Raw genomic sequence first — 17,960 nt, forward strand, 5'->3', positions numbered from 1 at the left:
TTTTTAGAATAATAGTTAAAAATATAAAAAGAAGTGAGAAGTAAAACATCATATAACTTGAGAGTAACAATCTTGAATGTTGAATATAAATAGACTACAAATAATAATGTAATAATGTAAATAGCATTATCTTTTGTTATATTTATATTTTAGGCAATATTTTAACAAATATATTAATGCATAATATTTTGCTTTTGTTTCATTATTATTCTATTAAACAGTAGCTTAAAATACACACAGACTTCTGGGATCTGAAAAACCTGACTCTGCCAATAATTTGCTGTGTGAGTTATTGAAGTTTCCTGTATTAAAATTCAACGAAGGAAGACAGGTAGAATGATCTTTCTCATACGTGGGATAAAAAAAAAACCTTAAAAGGGAATAATAAATGGCCCAAAGCAATAGTGAAGTGGTCTGCAGAATTGAGCTTATTATCACTGTGGGGTGACTGATGGGCTGGGAGTTGGTTGGACGCTGAGACAATGATGGAGGGAAGTGAGCACTTGTGGAGAATGTGATGTTGGTATTGTTGTATGCATGAAACCTGTAAATCATGGTGCCTCAAATGAAATTCTAAAAATACTCAATTGTAAGGCTGGGGAGATATTACAGTTGGTAGGGTGCTTGACTTTCACACAACTAACCCGGGTTCAATCCTTAGAATACCATACACATTATGGTCACCTGAGCATTGCCAGGAATAATCCCTGAGTGCAGAGTGAGGAATAACTTACCTGAGCACTGCAGGTTTGGCCCAAACACAAAAACCAAAAAAATAAACAAAAAAAAAGGTAAAATTCAACTGGAATTTACAACCATACAATGTATGCGTTATACTCCTAAACTACATTTAAATATCGTATCTGATGATTTCAGTTCATCATATTTTATTTAAAATATCACAGCTTTTGAAGATACAAAATTCAATTTCCACCACTGTTCTTATCATTTTAAAAATACAAATGCATTAGAGTACACAAAGTGTAAGAAGAGCTGATTAGTAAGAATGCTTTCTGTTATGCATATATGTGGGCATAACTCCAATTAAGTTCAACAAATCATTACTAACCTCAACAAATCAGCAGCTTATTAAAATTTCAGTGGAATGCTGGAGTCTAAATGACACAGCTGAAACCTACCTTCCCGATTCAGCCTCAAGAGGATCGTCAGTAAATGCTTCTGCATTAAAATCCAAAGGTTCTGCATCCTGGAGAAGTTCCACTCGGTCCCTTTCAGTTTTATTATTAACTCTGGTATATTTGGTTGTAGCTGAAAAGAAAGTAAAAGTATATATTCTTTCTATTGTCTTTCATTTTTATTTTATAGAAATAAAAATCAAGATTATAAAGGATCATAATTTTGATAAAAGCAACATAAAAATAGATAAATGTGGCTAATTAAAAATTAGACTAAAATGATTTACGAGAGGATGGAATGCTATTACAGAGGGAAGGGTATTTGCCTTGCACACCCGGATTTGATGTCCAGTATCCCATATGTCCCCCAAGCACTGCTACGAGTAATTCCTGAGTGCAGATCCAGGAATAACCCCTGTGCATCACCGGGTATGACCCGCCCCCCAAATAAAATAAATAAATAAATACATGGATTTACAAGCATTGGGGATGTAGCATAGTGGTAGACTACTTCCTTTCATGTGTAAGATCTTGGGTTCGATCCTTAGTAAATTATAGACAATAGTACATTTAAATACATACAATAAAATTTTAAAAGAAATGCAATTTTTGCATTCATCTGGGGGATATAAAGTAACAAAATATGAGAGTAATACCCAACAATAGCTGAGATCAACACCAGGAGAATTACTCCATAACTTAGAGGCCAGCCGGGCATTCTAGGGGAAAGGGCAGCTCAGATAGAGAAGGGAGCGCCAAATAAAGGGTGTTTGGAGGATCCTCCCAGGAGGGGAGATGCATGTTGAAAGTAGACTATGGACTGAACATGTTTGCCACTCAAAGCCTCTTTTGCAGACCACAACACCCAAAAGGAGAGAGAGAACACAGGGGATTGCCCTGCCACAGAGGCAGGGTGAGATGGGAGGGATGGGGGTGGGAGGGATATTATCCATGGTGGTGGAAAATGGGCACTGATGGAGGGATGGGTATTTGATCATTGTATAACTGAAACCCAAGCACAAAAAATTGTAAATCTAAAAAAAAATAATGAATGTGATCAAAATAGAGAGAAAGTGGAAATCATCTGCCTCACAGGCATGGGGAAGGGTGGGGTGGGGGGCGTATATTGGGCTTCTTGGTGGTGGAAGGGACGGGTGTTTGATCATTGTATGACTGAGACTTAAACTTGAAAGTTTTGTAACTGTTCTCACGGTGATTCAACAAATAAATTTTAAAAAATTATATAAAAAAAAGAAATGCAATTTAAGTAAAATTTAATTAAACTGGAATGTGTCAAATTTAAATTTAAATAGAAACATATAAAGTTAAAAAATATACAAGGATAAACACAAAATTAAAGTAAATAAAACAAAAACAGAACAAAACAAAGGACAATGATTTTAAGAAATTTAATTAGGTAAAATGAATAAAATAAAAAATTTAAATAATATTAGCAAAATAAACCAAAAAAATTAAAAATTTTTTTGGGCTATACCTGGATGGTATCAGAGCTTACTCCTGGCTCAGGGACCACTCCTGACAGCACTTGGGGCACCATGTGGAATTATATGAAGTGCTGGGGACAGAACCCAGGATGACGGTGCAAGGCAAGCACCCTACCCACTATGCTACTGCTCCAGTCCCTATTTTTTACATTTAAATATTTTAATTGTATGTATTATTTTAATTTGACTATTTAACACAATTTTAGTTACTTGATTTCCTTTGACTTTTAAATTTTGATTTATTTTTTTGCCCTTTTTTTAAAAATTTTTGTTAGTGAGACACCATGAGGTACAGTTGTAGACTTACAAATTTTTGTGCTTGGGTTTCAACTATACAATGATCAAATACCCATCCCTCCACCAGTGCCCATTTCACACCACCACATATCCCAGTATCCCCCCCAACCCCCCCTCCTGCCTCTGTGGGAGGGCATTCCCTTTTGTTCTCTCTTTCTCCTTTTGGGTGTTGTGGTTTGCAAAATAGGCATTGAGTGGCAATCATGTTTGGTCCTACAGTCTACTTTCAGCGTGCTTCTCCCATCCTGGAAGGATCCTCCCAACATACTTTATTTGGTGCTCCCTTCTCTATCTGAGCTCCCTTTTCCCCTAACATGTGTGATTGGCCTCCAAGCCATGAAGTAAAATTCCTGGTTCTAATCTCGGCCATTCTTGGGTGTTAGTCTCCTATTTTGTTACTTTATGTTCCCCAGATGAATGCAATCTTTCTATGTCTATCCCTCTCTTTCTGAATCATTTCACTTAACATGATAGTTTCCATGTAGTACCACTTGTATGTAAATTTCATGACAACAGCTACATAGTACTCCATTGTGTAAATGTACCAAAGTTTCTTTAACCAGTCATCTGTTCTTGGGCATTCAGGTTTCTTCCAGTTTCTGGCTATTGTAAAGAGTGCTGCAATGAACAAACAAGTGCAGATGTCACTTCGACTATACTTTTTTTCCTCTCTGGGATATATTCCCAGGAGTGGTATTGCTGGGTCAAATGGGAGCTCAATTTCTAATTTTTTGAGAATCGTCCATACTGTTTTCCAAAAGGGCTGAACCAGTCGGCATTCCCACCAACAGTGAAGGACAGTCACTTTCTCGCCACATCCGCCCCAGCACCAGTTGCTTTTGTTCTTGTGGATGTGGGCGAGTCTCTGTGGTGTGAAATGATATCTCATTGTGGTTTTGATCTGCATCTCCCTGATGATTAATGATGTGGAGCATTTTCTCATGTGCCTTTTAGCCATTCGTATTTCTTCTTTGAGAAAGTTTCTATTCATTTCATCACCCCAGTTTTTGATGGGGTTGGATGTAAAGTAATTTAAACTTCTAGTATTGGAATTAAGTAATTAATTTTAATATCTAAGGTTATTTTTCAGTTCATCGGTGTTATTTTATTTCTATTATTTTTTAAATTTATTTTATAGTTTTATAAGTGATTTTATTTCGTTTTAATTTTATTTAACATTTTTTGTTCAGTTTTGGGTCACACCTTGCTATGTCAAGGGTTAGTCCTGGGTATGCATCTTAACCACTGTATTATCTCTCCAATCTTGCATTAAACTTTTGAATTAAAAACTGCAATTTTGGGGGCTGGAGCAAGAACACAGTGGGTAAGGCATTTGCCTTGCACGCGGCCAACCCGGGTTCGATTCCCAGCATCCCATATGGTCCCCTGAGCACCGCCAGGGGTAATTCCTGAGCGCAGAGCCAGGAGTAACCCCTGTGCATTGCTGGGTGTGACCCCAAAAGCAAAAAAACAATAAAAATTAAAAAAAACCTGCAATTTGCTTCATTTTTTTAACTGAGCTTGTCATTTTTATTTATCAAATCTCTTGTTAAAGTTTTGTTTTACTTATAAGAAAAATAAGATATATAAAACACTGAACTTAAAAAAGAACAAAATAAACATCTCATTGAAAATTGAGGAGAAGAGATGAATAGAAACATCCTCAGAGAAGACATACCAATTGCTAGTAAATATATGAAAACATGATCTGCATCACTGACCATCAGGGAAATGCAAATAAAAACAATTAGATATCACCTCACACCAATAAGTACACATCAAAAAGACCAAAAGCAACCATTGCTGGCATGGATGTGGGGATAAAAGAACCCACATCCACTGCTGGCAAGAATGGTTAACTGATTAAATCTATTTTGGAAAAAACTATGGACACTTCTCAAAGAACTAAGAATTCCATATGATCCAGCAATCCCACTTCTGCCCCAAGGACCCAAAATCTCTACTCAGAAAATATATTTGTGCTCCTGTGTCCAGCCAAACTCTGGAAAAAACCTGGAGTCCAAGACTAGATGACTGGATAAAGAAACTAGTAGACATACACAATGGAATACTACTTGGCTATAAGATAAGATGAAAACATGATATTTACCCCATGTGTAGGATAACACTGGGTTTGTCCTTTCAGCCTTGTTGCAGGGAACTTAGTTTACTTTAAAGCAATGTCTTTTCTGTGTGGACACAGGAAGACAGCTAATATTATGCTTTGTAACTTGTGAGTTGATTGACTCCAATAATATTTACGCCTGGGCATCTGCTTTCTCAGACTCAGGCTCAGGTGCCCTTAGTTCCAAGCACCCCAACGAAGGACTGAATGGACCCAGGACAAGTTGTGAGCTACCCCGGCATCAAAATGGGCCAGGGCAAAGTGCCACAATACTCAGCTATAAGTTGAGAGCACGGTCATAGACAAATGCTGTCATCATCCAAAAGTAACAATGAGACTAGGACCCTGCTGGAGTTAGGAAGACTAAGCTAACCTGAGGACTGTGGTCTGGAATATATAGTGAGATGTCCTCTGGACGAACCAAAATTTAAGTTTGATATATCTCTTACTGTGCTCATACAGAATGACATTGCTAGAAATATTAGAAGCAAATTTACCATAGCTATTTAAGTGGATTACTAGCTGAGGAAAGAAGAAAGCGATACACCCTGGATGCGATCCCACCCTTAAGTGGATCTCTTAGTAATCTGGAGTAATCTTTTCAGATGAGATTTTGTCCTTGAGTTAATCTCCTGGAAGAGTGGTCTTATCCCTCTTTGTTGATTTACTAATTGTTCGACCCACGTTTGTGTCACCAACCCTACGTGATTATAAACTATTATAAACTGAGGCTGTAAGAGCAGAGGGTGTCAGAGTCAGAAGTGAGAGCCAGTCAGAATCCAGGGGGCAGAGTGAGAAGAGAGATATGGAAGAAACCAGAGGAGAGACTACAGAGACAGAGTCAGAGAGAGACAGACAGACAGACAAAAGAGAGCACAGCAGCACACACAGAAGCAGAGCACAAAGGAGGAGCCATCCCGATCCAGTTCATACACACAGTGGCTCGAGAGCATAGCACTGTGGGAAGCTGGCCCTTCAACTGACCAAGGGCCTACATGCCTGTGCTATGTATGATTATCTTGGCCTACGTGACCCTGAACAAGTGGGTCCTGACTTGCACAAATCTGGTACTGCGTCTGCTCTGACCGCAGCCTATGCATATCCTGACCTATGTATGGTTATCTAAAAGAAAACATTTGTTACAGCTAGCCCAAGAATAAGAAGTAACTGACACTGACTAACCAAGCATATGAAACGTAGTTTTTGTAACTCTCCTAACCATGTATGATATGATCTAGTGATGTAATTGCCTTCTGTGATGTAAGCATAGTTTCCTGCGTTGCAAAGTATATAATACCCCTGCTGCCCTGAATAAAGTCCTGTCCTTTCCTATCCTGTCTGCTGTCCTGTCTGCTCTGTCCTGTTTTCTCTGCATTATGTCTCGTGTCTTGTGTTTATTTGGTCGGTCCCTCCCTGCACCTACGGACCCTAAGGCCACCTCCACGGGCCGGAGAGTGGTCTGGCAGGGCCCCTCGCATAGCACAATCATCATCCCTTCCTCACGTGAATACATTTTTTATACCTATGAAGATATAATGGGCTGGAGTGATAGTACAGCAGGTAGGGTGTTTGCCTTGCACACAGTCAATCCGGGTTAAATTCCTCTGTCCCTCTCCGAGAGCCCGGTAAGCTATTGAGAATATCCTGCCTGCATGGCAGAGCCTGGCAAGCTCCCAGGGGTGTATTCGATATGCCCAAAACAGTAACAACAAGTCTCACAGTGGAGACGTTACTGGTGCCCGCTTGAGCAAATTGATGAACAAAGGGAGGACAATGCTACAGGGCAGTGCATGAAGATGTAATAGGGCTATCAGAACGCATCACAGCTGAGTGAAGTCAGTCAGAGGGAGACAGATAGAAAATGATATCTTATATGTGGAATAATAAAACCCAGAGTAAGAGAAAAACTAATGGCCAAAGGTAACAGAACCCAAGAACTTGTCTATAGAACTTAGCTTACTAAGCTGCGAAGACAGAGGGAGGTGCATGGGAGAACAATGAAACAATGATGGATGGAAGGGGACTAATGGAGGGTGTGGGGAAGATATTTGTCTTTTTTTTAATACTAGGTACTTGTATTCACGAAACCCTAAGATTAACAATATTAACAAATCAGGGTGATTAAACATTTTTTTAAAAAAAGAGCACATCAATAAAAGAGAAAAAGGAAAAGGTGAATTTGAATTTGTGACATTTGAACTTCAAACATAATGCACAAAACCAGTATGCTTTTACTTACCACTTACAAATACCAATGTTTCTGTTTTTACCCTCCAGATACTCTGTACTAATGTTTAATTTTTATAATTAAACTATTGTCAACCAACCCATGTATAATAAATAAACAAATGGATAAGTAAATGACTTACATCGGTTGGTGCTATTATCTGAGAAGTTTGACTCTTTTGGGTCAACGTGAACATTTCTGTTTCTAGTAGAATCCTCTCTATTGTGTCCATAACGTTCTTTCCATTCCTAGGAAAGAAACACAAATATATAAAGAACTCACAAGAAGAAGACAAAACATAAGCATAAACAAATTGCATAGATAATAAATACTTCTTTTTCTTATCAAAAACACATCAATTATAAATAGCACAATGCGCTTTTAAAAATCAGAAGTTAAGAATAATCTGGGTATTCCCCTTCGATACCATGCAACCCTTCCTGTTATTCTATATAAAACAGGTAAGTGAGATCATCTGGCATTTGTCCTTCTTCTGGTTCACTTCACTTAATGTAGAAATAAGGACAGGGAATAAAAGAAAGCAAAGTGGAAGGAGTAAGAAGAGATTGGTTGGGGATAACAGGGATAGAGGTCAGGGTCCTCAAGCACATCAGTGGTGCAGAGGTGTGTGGTATATGCAAATGTCTAAACTACAAAGCCAACAATACTGTAAGCATGAGATCCAAACTACAATAACAAAACTTTAAAATGTGCCTGTGAGGAGGAAGACTGGGGGTGGAAGGGAATCTGGGGACACTGGTAAAGGAATCAACACTGGTGATGGGATTGGCATTGGAACACTGTACACTTGGAACTCAACTATGAGTCACTATGAAATCACAGTGCCATAATATTTAATTTTTTTTAAAAAAAGGAAAGAAAATCATAGGTCAAATTTTCTCATTACTATAAGATTATAAGGGCTGGAGCGATAGCACAGCGGGTAGGGCGTTTGCCTTGCACGCAGCCAACATGGCCGACCCGAGTTCGATTCCTCTGCCCGTCTCGGAGAGCCCGGCAAGCTACCGAGAGTATTCGATACGCCAGACACAGTAACAACAAAGTCTCCAATGGAGACGTTACTGGGCCCGCTCGAGCAAATCGATGATCAACGGGAGGGCCTTCACTTTACTTTATAAGATTATAATAATTTCTAAAATGAAGCTTTACAAATGAGTCCTTTGTAGACATTTTTTGCTAGCCATGTCTATTTTATCTAATTCCTCCATCTTTTAAAAGCAATCTTACAATTTTTAAGTTTACTTCCTTACTATAAATTATCACTGGGATATTGGGAGAGAGAGTCATGGCTGGATCCCATGTCTGACAAGCACACAGTCCTGGGTTTGAACCCTGGCACTGCTTGGCCTCGAAGGTATTGCTGAGTAATAGCCCTAGTGGCTCAGGGCACTGCCAGAGAACCTCCCCACCCCTAAAAAAGAAAAACAAAAAGAAAAACCAGTGGGATAATACATTTTTTCTCAACCCAAATAATCTATAATGAAGCCCCAAAAGTAATTTTCAATAGCAAAATTAAAGTTGTATACAAACTTAATTAGAAGATAAACCATGTAGCACTGTATATAGCCTTAAGAGCACTAAAACCATAAAAACTGGGATTATATTCGGCACATTCTTAGACTTGAAAGAAACCACAGAGGTCACCTTATTCAACCTCTTTTTGTAGTCTTGGGTTTCATTCTAAATAAATCATCTTAATGAATTTTGGTTCTCTTAGTCACTGATACAGACTATGTGTAAGCAGTTCATTTCAATTTTGGCAAGCTGTGGAACTGAGAAATTTTTGGAGGTAAAATGCATTTAATGTGGTGCATTCGTAATGCATATACCATCCACATTACATGCATGTAATGTGGGTGGTAAAGTGCATGCCTTGCATGCATAAGGCTTGAGTTCAACTCCTCGTATGGCAAATGCAACAAAATAAAAATAAATCATTTCCTTACTATTCTGCAGTTTTTAGTCAATTGCTCTAAATCAGATTCTTTTGATTTTTAACATTAATCTTTAGATTGACAATGACAAGTGTTGGTTGAATGACAATGGAACAGTTACTGTCACTATCACTGTCCTCCTGTTGTTCATCGATTTGCTCGAACGGGCACAGTAACGTATTCATTGTGACACTTGTTACTGTGTTTGGCATACCAAATGCCACTGGTAGCTTGCCAGGCTTTGCCGTGTGGGCGAGATACTCTCGGTAGCTTGCCAGGCTTTCTGAGAGGGGTGGAAGAATCGAACCTGGGCTGCGTTCAAGGCACACGCCCTACCTGCTGTGTGATTATGACAATTAAATAACTACTGTACTTACTCTTCTTCGATTTTCACCTTCCTCTTGTCTTTGTCTTTTCCTCTTTTCTAGAGAGAGAAAAGTGGTCTTAAATTTGATACAACATGGTTTAAAATTAGATGTAGAGTAAATGAAGTAAAGGTATCAGGCTGTGGTAAATTTTCTTGAAGTTACTACAAGTATTGTTTCCTTTCTATGGTCTCCTCCTGTCCTACCAGATGACCCCCTACCCTCTTGCCATGTCCCCCCTCCCCCCTTATTGTGATTTATACCTGTGGCCACCATGGAATATCCTGGTGGTAACCTGAGGGTCATGTGGCCCCTGGCTGAGAAATACTGATCTCAAGGCCACTTAAAGACATATATAAAATCTTCTTTTTGCATATGACATTTAGACTCTGTTTAAATAATTTTCATGAGGAAAAAGTTTTCCTCACAGTGACCTGAAATGTGCTTCTCTTAAATTCTCTTGTGTGTTTTGTCTTGGATATGAAGTCTGTGTTTCTCTTCTTTCGGTGTAAGGTATTTTTTCTTATTTGCTTCAGGCTATATAATCAGTGGTCCCTTATAAACTATATTCTATAAGCTCCATGATTCTAGCACTATTTCTTTACCATCTGACTTATAATCCTACTCTCGAAAATATTACTCAATATTCAACAAATTCCCAGAGAATGTAATAAATACAAAAACAAAAAACAAACAAAAACAAAACAAAAGCAGAACCATCACATCACATAAATATTACCTAGCTAAGAGAGCACATAAAGGTTATAACCAGCTTTTTCTGGAGCTACCAAACATTTTGGTGATATTTAACTGTGAACACACAGAAGTTCCCAGAACCAACTAGAGAGAATGTTTTTAAAAAATGCCTCTAAAATAAAACTCTGTAATGAGTTTTATAGTTCAACTTGGAAAATCTATTTCAAAGCAAAGATGAAAGTAACTAAAAGTATGCAAGGGCATTATTTAGTTGCAAACACACCAATAATTTCTTTGAGAGTTTCATAAAGACAATGAAATAAATATATTTAAAAATATATAAATTTTAAACTACAAGGAATTTGTAATTTTTTAAGATATATTAAAATTATAGGTTTCATATGTATTAACTTCAAGTCTTGTCATTTTCTCTTTTATTTATATAAAAGACAAATCTTACCTCGTCTGATTAATTCTTTTCCTTCATCAACTAAATCTGATGTCATGTCATTATCTCCCATAAACTGCTGGAAACCAAGTAGATTCAAACAACGAGTTCCCAAACTAATAAAAAATAGATTTTTGAAAAGACAAACATTATTTCACACGTTAAATTGTTTTTTCTTTCATACCGTTACCTTCAAAGAAGCTTATGTTTTATTATTAGTAATTACGAACAGTTACGGATTTATATTGTTTTTTATGAGGTTCCTATCTAAGAAGTTTTTGTAAGTAGTATTCCACTGACAAAGGCTATGTAATTACAAAACTATGATGCTTAAGAAATGCTTATCTTTTGCCAACCAGACGACCAAATTTTGTTTCTTATATGAGAAACATATATATATGTGTATATATATGTATGTATATACATGTATGTATATATATGTGTATATATATATATATATATATATATATAAGAAACAGGGCTGGAGTGATAGCACAGCGGTAGGGCATTTGCCTTGCACGCAGCCAACATGGCCAACCTGAGTTCGATTCCTCCACCCCTCTTGGAGAGCCCGGCAAGCTACCGAGAGTATCTCGCCCGCATGGCAGAGCCTGGCAAGCTACCCGTGACGAATTCGATATGCCAAACACAGTAACAACAAAGTTTCCAACGGAGACGTTACTGGGCCCACTCGAGCAAATCGATGAACAATGGGAGGACAGTGATATATAAGAAACAGAGGTCCAAAGGGTTAGATATCTTGCAAATACCAATGTTGGAGTCGAGATTTTAAACTAATACAAAACAACGACCAAGTTCTTATTACCTATTCTTAAACATTTTCACCTCTTACTATTTTGAAAGACAGAAGCATGGGAGATGGAGCGATAGTATGGTGAGTAATGTGCTTGCCTTGCCTGTGGTTGACCTGGGTTTGATACTCAGATGGCCTTCCAACAGGGCCAGGAGTGATCCCTGAGTTCCAAGCCAGAATAAGCCCTGAAAACCATTGGCTGTGGCCCAACACTGCCACCCATGTTCCCTATTAATTTCCCCTAATAAAATAAACAGAAAGTGTGAAGATATAAAGGGAGAAAAAGGAAGTAGAAGAAAGTAAGAATACAGTAATATATAAAGTTGAAAGGAATCAAATACAGTCAAATATATAAAGAAAATATCTATTATTTTAATGTTAACTGTAGCACAGTCCTCCCATAGTTCATCAATTTGCTCGAGTGGCCACCAAAAGTGTCTCCATTATGAAACTTCTTGTTACTGTTTTGGCATATCGAATATGGCACAGGGAGCTTGCCAGGCTCTGCCGTGTAGGCGGGATACTCTTGGTAGCTTGCCGAGCTCTCTGAGAGGGATGGAGGAATCGAACCCATGTTGGCCATGTGCAAGGCAAACACCCTACCCACTGTGCAATTGCTCCAGCCCTTTTAATTGGCCAAAACCAATTTTAACATTAACAATGTGCAAAATTATGTTTTATTCATAATGAATGTTTTAATATATAAGAAATATTTAGGACTTAATATTGGATAAAATAGGAATTTCACAGGTAGGAGTTCCTACTATTTTACTTTAACTTTTACCATCTTTATTTAAAATAATTGTTGGTATTCTAGACCCTATAATAAAAAGTTTTACATGAGATCATTTCTGAAAAAAAAAAAGCCTTACACTTTAGATGGTTAAGTATAAATATTAATACTGGCTAAAGTTGTATTACTAGCAACTAGAATTAGACCAATTATGGCACCATTTAATACACATAAACCCATTAAGTTGACACTAAAATGTCGGTCATTGCTTCCTATATTTTTATAATAGGATATCTTGAGAAATATTTTGCAAATTAAGGAATACAAAGTGGTTTTTGTTTTTTTTTTTTTTGCTTTTTGGGTCACACCCGGCGATGCACAGGGGTTACTCCTGGCTCTGCACTCAGGAATTACTCCTGGTGGTGTTCAGGGGACCATAGGGGATGCTGGGAATCAAACCAGGATTGGCTGTGTGCAAGGCAAACGCTCTACCAGCTGTGCTATCAATCCAGCCACCAGGAATACAAAGTTTTTAATTCATTAAAGACACTGACATGATTTCTCTAATTAGTTGACATTAATTAAGTCTAAAACTGTACTTTAAATTGATTGCTTTAGACACAATAATTCTTTATGATTTTAAGGAATTAAAATTTTAGAGTAGACAAAGAACTATCCCATCCATTACCTGATCCATATAATGCCTTGTTGTTGTTGTTAGTTTTTATTTGGGCCACAGAAGAAAATGCTCAGGGGTTCTGCCAGGCTCTGCACTCAGGAACTACTTCTGGAGATGCTCAGGGAACATACGGGATGCTGGGGACAGAACCCAAGTTGGCTGTGTGCAAGCCAAGTGTCCTACCCACTGTACTATCACTCTGGCCCCACAAAAACATATTTTAAAGAGTATTTTTTGTGCTCTCTGTGTGTGTGTGTGTGTGTGTGTGTGTGTGTGTGTGTCTGTTTAGGTTCTGGGTAGCAAGTACTTGAATACATAGGCTTGGGTCACTCTCATCAGTACTTGAGCTTACTCCTGACTCTGCTCAGGAATCACTCATATTGATACTTGGGGAACCATATGTGTGACTAGGTACTAGGGACAAAACTGGGGTCATCTACAGTATGCAAGGCAAGTGCCTTAACCTCTATACCATCTCTCCAGATCCAACAAAATATTTCTTATTTTGTTTTAGATCACTTCCAATGGTGGCCATGGAATCATGCACTGGGGAGCAAGCCAGAGGCTCTCACATGCAAAGTCTGCACTCCTTCATGATACTTCCCCAAATTACAAAAACATATATTTTGGTGGGGGGTGAGGGGCACACCTGGCAGTGCTCAAGGATTACTCCTGGCTCTGCGCTCAGAGATCATTCCTGGTGGGCACGGGGTACCATATGGGTTGCCAGGGATTTAATCTGAGTTGGCCACATGCAAAGCAAGCACCCTACCCTAAAAGTCAAGCATCTTCATCCTTAAACTCCTTTTGAGTCTGATCTCTGCCCTCTGCCAAGATTCTACCACTCACACTCACGGTCCGCCCGTTGTTCATCAATTTGCTCGAGCGGGCCCAGTAGCGTCTCCATCATGAGACTTGTTGTTACTATGTTTGGCATACCAAATACCTCACGCGTAGCTTGCCAGGCTCTGCCGTGCGGGCGAGATACTCTCGGTAGCTTGCTGGGCTCTCCAAGAGGGGCGGAGGAATCGAACTCGGGTCGGCCATGTTGGCCGCTTGTAAGGCAAACGCCCTACCGCTGTCCTATCGTTCCAGCCCACTCACACTATTAAAAATTAAAAAAAAAAAAAAAGAAAAGAGGAGTGAGCACTGTCAGGTGTGGCCCAAAAAAACAGAAAAAAAAAAAAAGAAGAAGAAGGAGGAGGAGAAGGAAAAGGATGAGGAGAAGGAGAAAGGAAAAAGCAGGGCCAGACTGATACTATATAAGGGTTGAGGGTTTAGTCTTGTATGTGGCCAACTCTGCATCAATCCCTAACACACAGTCTCTTGAGCACTGTCAGAAATGATCCTGGAGCACAGAACCAGATGTAAGCCTGAGCACTGTGTGGTTCCAAAACAAACAAAAATATCAAAACAAGAAAGCAGATCATGTACATACTTTCCAGTCTTATATACAATATATACCACCTAATTACACATGCTTCCTATTTGAATCTTTGCATTGACTGAGGTCTGAATCATCTAGAAACCTAATGATGATCTGAAGAAAAACCTAATATCAATCAATATTTCTAGATATTAATTCTAGATTAATTCTAGATAGCACAGTGGGTAGGGCGTTTCCCTTGCATGCGGCCCACCCGGATGACCTGGGTTCGATTCCTCTGCCCCTCTCAGAGAACCCGGCAAGCTACTGAGAGTATCTCGCCCACACGGCAAAACCTGGCAAACTACCCATGACGTATTCGATATGCCAAACAAAGTAACAACAAGTCTCACAATGGAGACATTACTGGGTCCGCTTGAGTAAATCGATGAACAACAGGGTGATAGTAAGTGATTTCTAGATAGAAGTTGGGAATAGGAGATGGTTTATAACCTACAGGTTGTCAGTTTTAAAGACAAGGATTTAAAGAGTTAAGATTCTGCAATTACTCCTCTTACTTTATAACTTAATTATTTAAAATTGATTAAGCTTTCTCCCCTCTTTTTTTTTTAATATTTATTTATTTATTTTGCTTTTTGGGTTACTCCTGGCTCTGCACTCAGGAATTACCCCTGGCGGTGCTCAGGGGACTATATGGGATGCTCGGAATCGAACCAAGGTCAGCCGCGTGCAAGGCAAATTCCCTACCCGCTATGCTATCACTCCAGCCCCCCTCCCCTCTTTTTTCAAAAGGGAAATCTGACCTAATAACTCAAGCAATCTTTTTAAAAGTATCCCTAGTTCCCTCAAAGAAACAATAAAACAATCAAAATTCAATGAACAAATATTTAAAGAGCTCTATGGAGAAAGGATATCTAGATCAGACTAACAGAATGAGGGAAAATATTGTTAAATTTCTTACCTAAAATAAGTGGCAATGCACAGAATTACCACCAACATTGGATAATATATATAGAATCCATCTGCAATAAAGGATAAAACTTTCATGGAACCCATAATCTGAAGAGTAAGAAAAAAATAATTAGTAAAATTCTACATTTTTAATTTTTCTACATTTTTAGAACACTGGTCCATAAACAGTTAAATAAATTTTAACTAACAAAAAGCAGAAACAAACATATTTGATGAACTGATTTTAAAATTCTCATCACAATTAAAAAAAAGTAACAATGTGAAGTGATGAATATTAACCATATTTATTATGTAAACATTTATCAGTACATATCAACTCATTATATTTTATGCCTTAAATTAGTAGATGTTATATGTCAGTTATATCTTAATTTGTTAATTAAGGTTTAATATAAAGGAAACATCATTCCATATTAGTATTTTATGTATTAAGACAGTACATATGAAATCTATTATAGTTAAGACCTATATATAGGTTGTACAACCTATGTGAAATACTTTAAAATAATAAAATTAATTTTATTTGGTCATTAGCAATCTTTAGATTTTTTTAAAAAGCTGCTAATTTTTAAAAGATAATTTTAATTATTTTTTTTTTGGCTTTTGGGTTCACACCTGGTGATGCACAGGGGTTACTCCTGGCTCTGCACTCAGGAATTACCCCTGGCTGTGCTCAGGGGACCATAAGGGATGCTGGGAATTGAACCCGGGTTGGCCGCGTGCAAGGCAAACCGCCCTACCTGCTGTGCTATTGCTCCAGGCCCGATAATTTTAACTATTAAAAATCATAATAATGTATAGAGCTCTTTTCCCAGAATTAAAAGAAATTTCACTGTTGAATTGGTGTTCAGGATTTGTTCCATTAGTGCTCAGAGGACCATGTGGTGCCAGGAACAAACCCAGGCATTCTGCACACAAATCAACCCTTTCTGCCCACTGACCTATTTCTCCAGTCCTAAGGAGCTGTTTTCTGACTATACTTACAGATGTATAAGCAGTAGGTTGTGTATTCTGGTGAGAGATAGATGAATCCATATGGGTCAAACCCAAGAAATTAAGACATAGTGGAGGAGTCAAACGGCAAAACAACCTGAAAGGAGCATTTATAAATTTGAACATAGCAAAAATAAAGTAGAAAAATACATTTAATATTATACTGAAAATTATTAACATTATTTCAGATCATTGTAACAAATATTTTATTCTTGTATTATACTTTCAATTTTAAATATTGGAGGACAATGGGTTTTGGATGACAGCCAATGATTATTAGGGCTTACTTCTGGTTCTGTGCTCAGGAATAACTCCTGGCAGCACTTGGGGGAACACATACAGTGCCAAAACTTGGATCAGGATTGACCACATGCAAATCAAGCACAGTAACCTATATTGTCTCTCTTATCTTAAATTTTAAATATTTAAAATAATTTTCAGCCTTTCCTGCCCTTTGCTGTTACTGTTACTCAGTTCTTCAGAATCAGAAAATCAGAGAAACTCATCAGGGATACCATTCAGTTGTAGTTCTCACACACATTTTGGTTGCAGTGCTTGCTGGAGATCACACATTTGGCTGTGGTGCTCACACACTCACTCACAGACACACACACACACAGACACACACACAGACACAGACACACACACACACACACACACACACACACCTTGCTATGTTATTATTACAAAGAGCAGTGCTACCAGCATTCTACTCACGATGTGTGTCAGTGCGAGGGATCAAACTCAAAGCCTCATGTCTATAAGATGCCCTACCACTGAGTTATACTTGGATCACTTATATTTAAAAGTTTATTATATATATGTACATATACATATATATGCATGCATACACACACACATATATATAATTTTTACTTGGTTTAGGGTGTCACACCTGGCAGTACTTAGGTCCTACTCCCGACTCTATGCTAAAGGGCTGCTCCCAGGGGTGCTCAGGGAACAAGGTAGCATCAAGGATTGAACCCAGGCCTCCTAGGCCTCTGCCTCCTTCACATTTGAATTCTTAATGTGAACTGCCCTTATTTACTTGGTGCACAGTCTAAAAATCCTAATAACCACATTGCTCCAAAATTAGCAACACTTATATGTCAAAACTCTAGGCACTGTTGCCTGCTTAGGTGTTTGTCACTGCTTATCCCAAGAATTTGTGGAATGCCTCTGCATGCCCTTCTTTCAAGTGTACCATCTACGCACTCTGTCTCAGCAGGATTACAATACTGGTACCAAAGTGAAGTGTACTCAGTTCATAAAAGATCTGAAATTGTACTTTATCAAATCTCTGACAATTACATATATTAGGAATTGTTAGAGCTCAGTTTTGCCCAGATAAAAAGAGAAACTTATAAATTTACAGAGTTGGAAAGTAAGGGGAGAGGAAAATTATGAAAGGGTCTCAAAACAAAGAGGTGATAACAAAAGCTATTTTGTAGTAATAGAAGAGTTACATGTTTTAATTGTAGTGGTTAAAGAATCTATACACACACACACACACACACACACACACACAAAGAGTTTTAAAATTGAGTGAACTAAATAAGGTTTCTAACAATAAAATATTAATGTAAATTTCCTGATTCTGATATTGAATAAGAGCTCTACAAAAATCT

The 17,960-nt window shown here is 38.0% G+C and overlaps 1 protein-coding gene across 2 annotated transcripts in view; it reads right to left on the bottom strand.

Annotated features, from left to right (window-relative positions):
- Positions 1–17,960, bottom strand: part of LMBRD2 (LMBR1 domain containing 2) — a 52,084-nt gene that overhangs the window by 6,019 nt on the left and 28,105 nt on the right. For both annotated transcript variants that reach the window (XM_056112041.1, XM_056112040.1), the window contains exons 12-17: positions 16,324–16,429; positions 15,329–15,426; positions 10,767–10,870; positions 9,623–9,669; positions 7,433–7,538; positions 1,140–1,269 (exon numbers count right to left, since the gene is read on the bottom strand). In XM_056112041.1, coding sequence (XP_055968016.1) covers positions 1,140–1,269; positions 7,433–7,538; positions 9,623–9,669; positions 10,767–10,870; positions 15,329–15,426; positions 16,324–16,429 — 591 coding nt within the window. The remainder of the gene's footprint in view (positions 1–1,139; positions 1,270–7,432; positions 7,539–9,622; positions 9,670–10,766; positions 10,871–15,328; positions 15,427–16,323; positions 16,430–17,960) is intronic.

The sequence above is a fragment of the Sorex fumeus genome, unplaced genomic scaffold (genome assembly GCF_029834395.1).
Source record: "Sorex fumeus unplaced genomic scaffold, SorFum_2.1 ptg000015l, whole genome shotgun sequence".
In the NCBI taxonomy this organism is placed as follows: Eukaryota; Metazoa; Chordata; class Mammalia; order Eulipotyphla; family Soricidae; genus Sorex; species Sorex fumeus.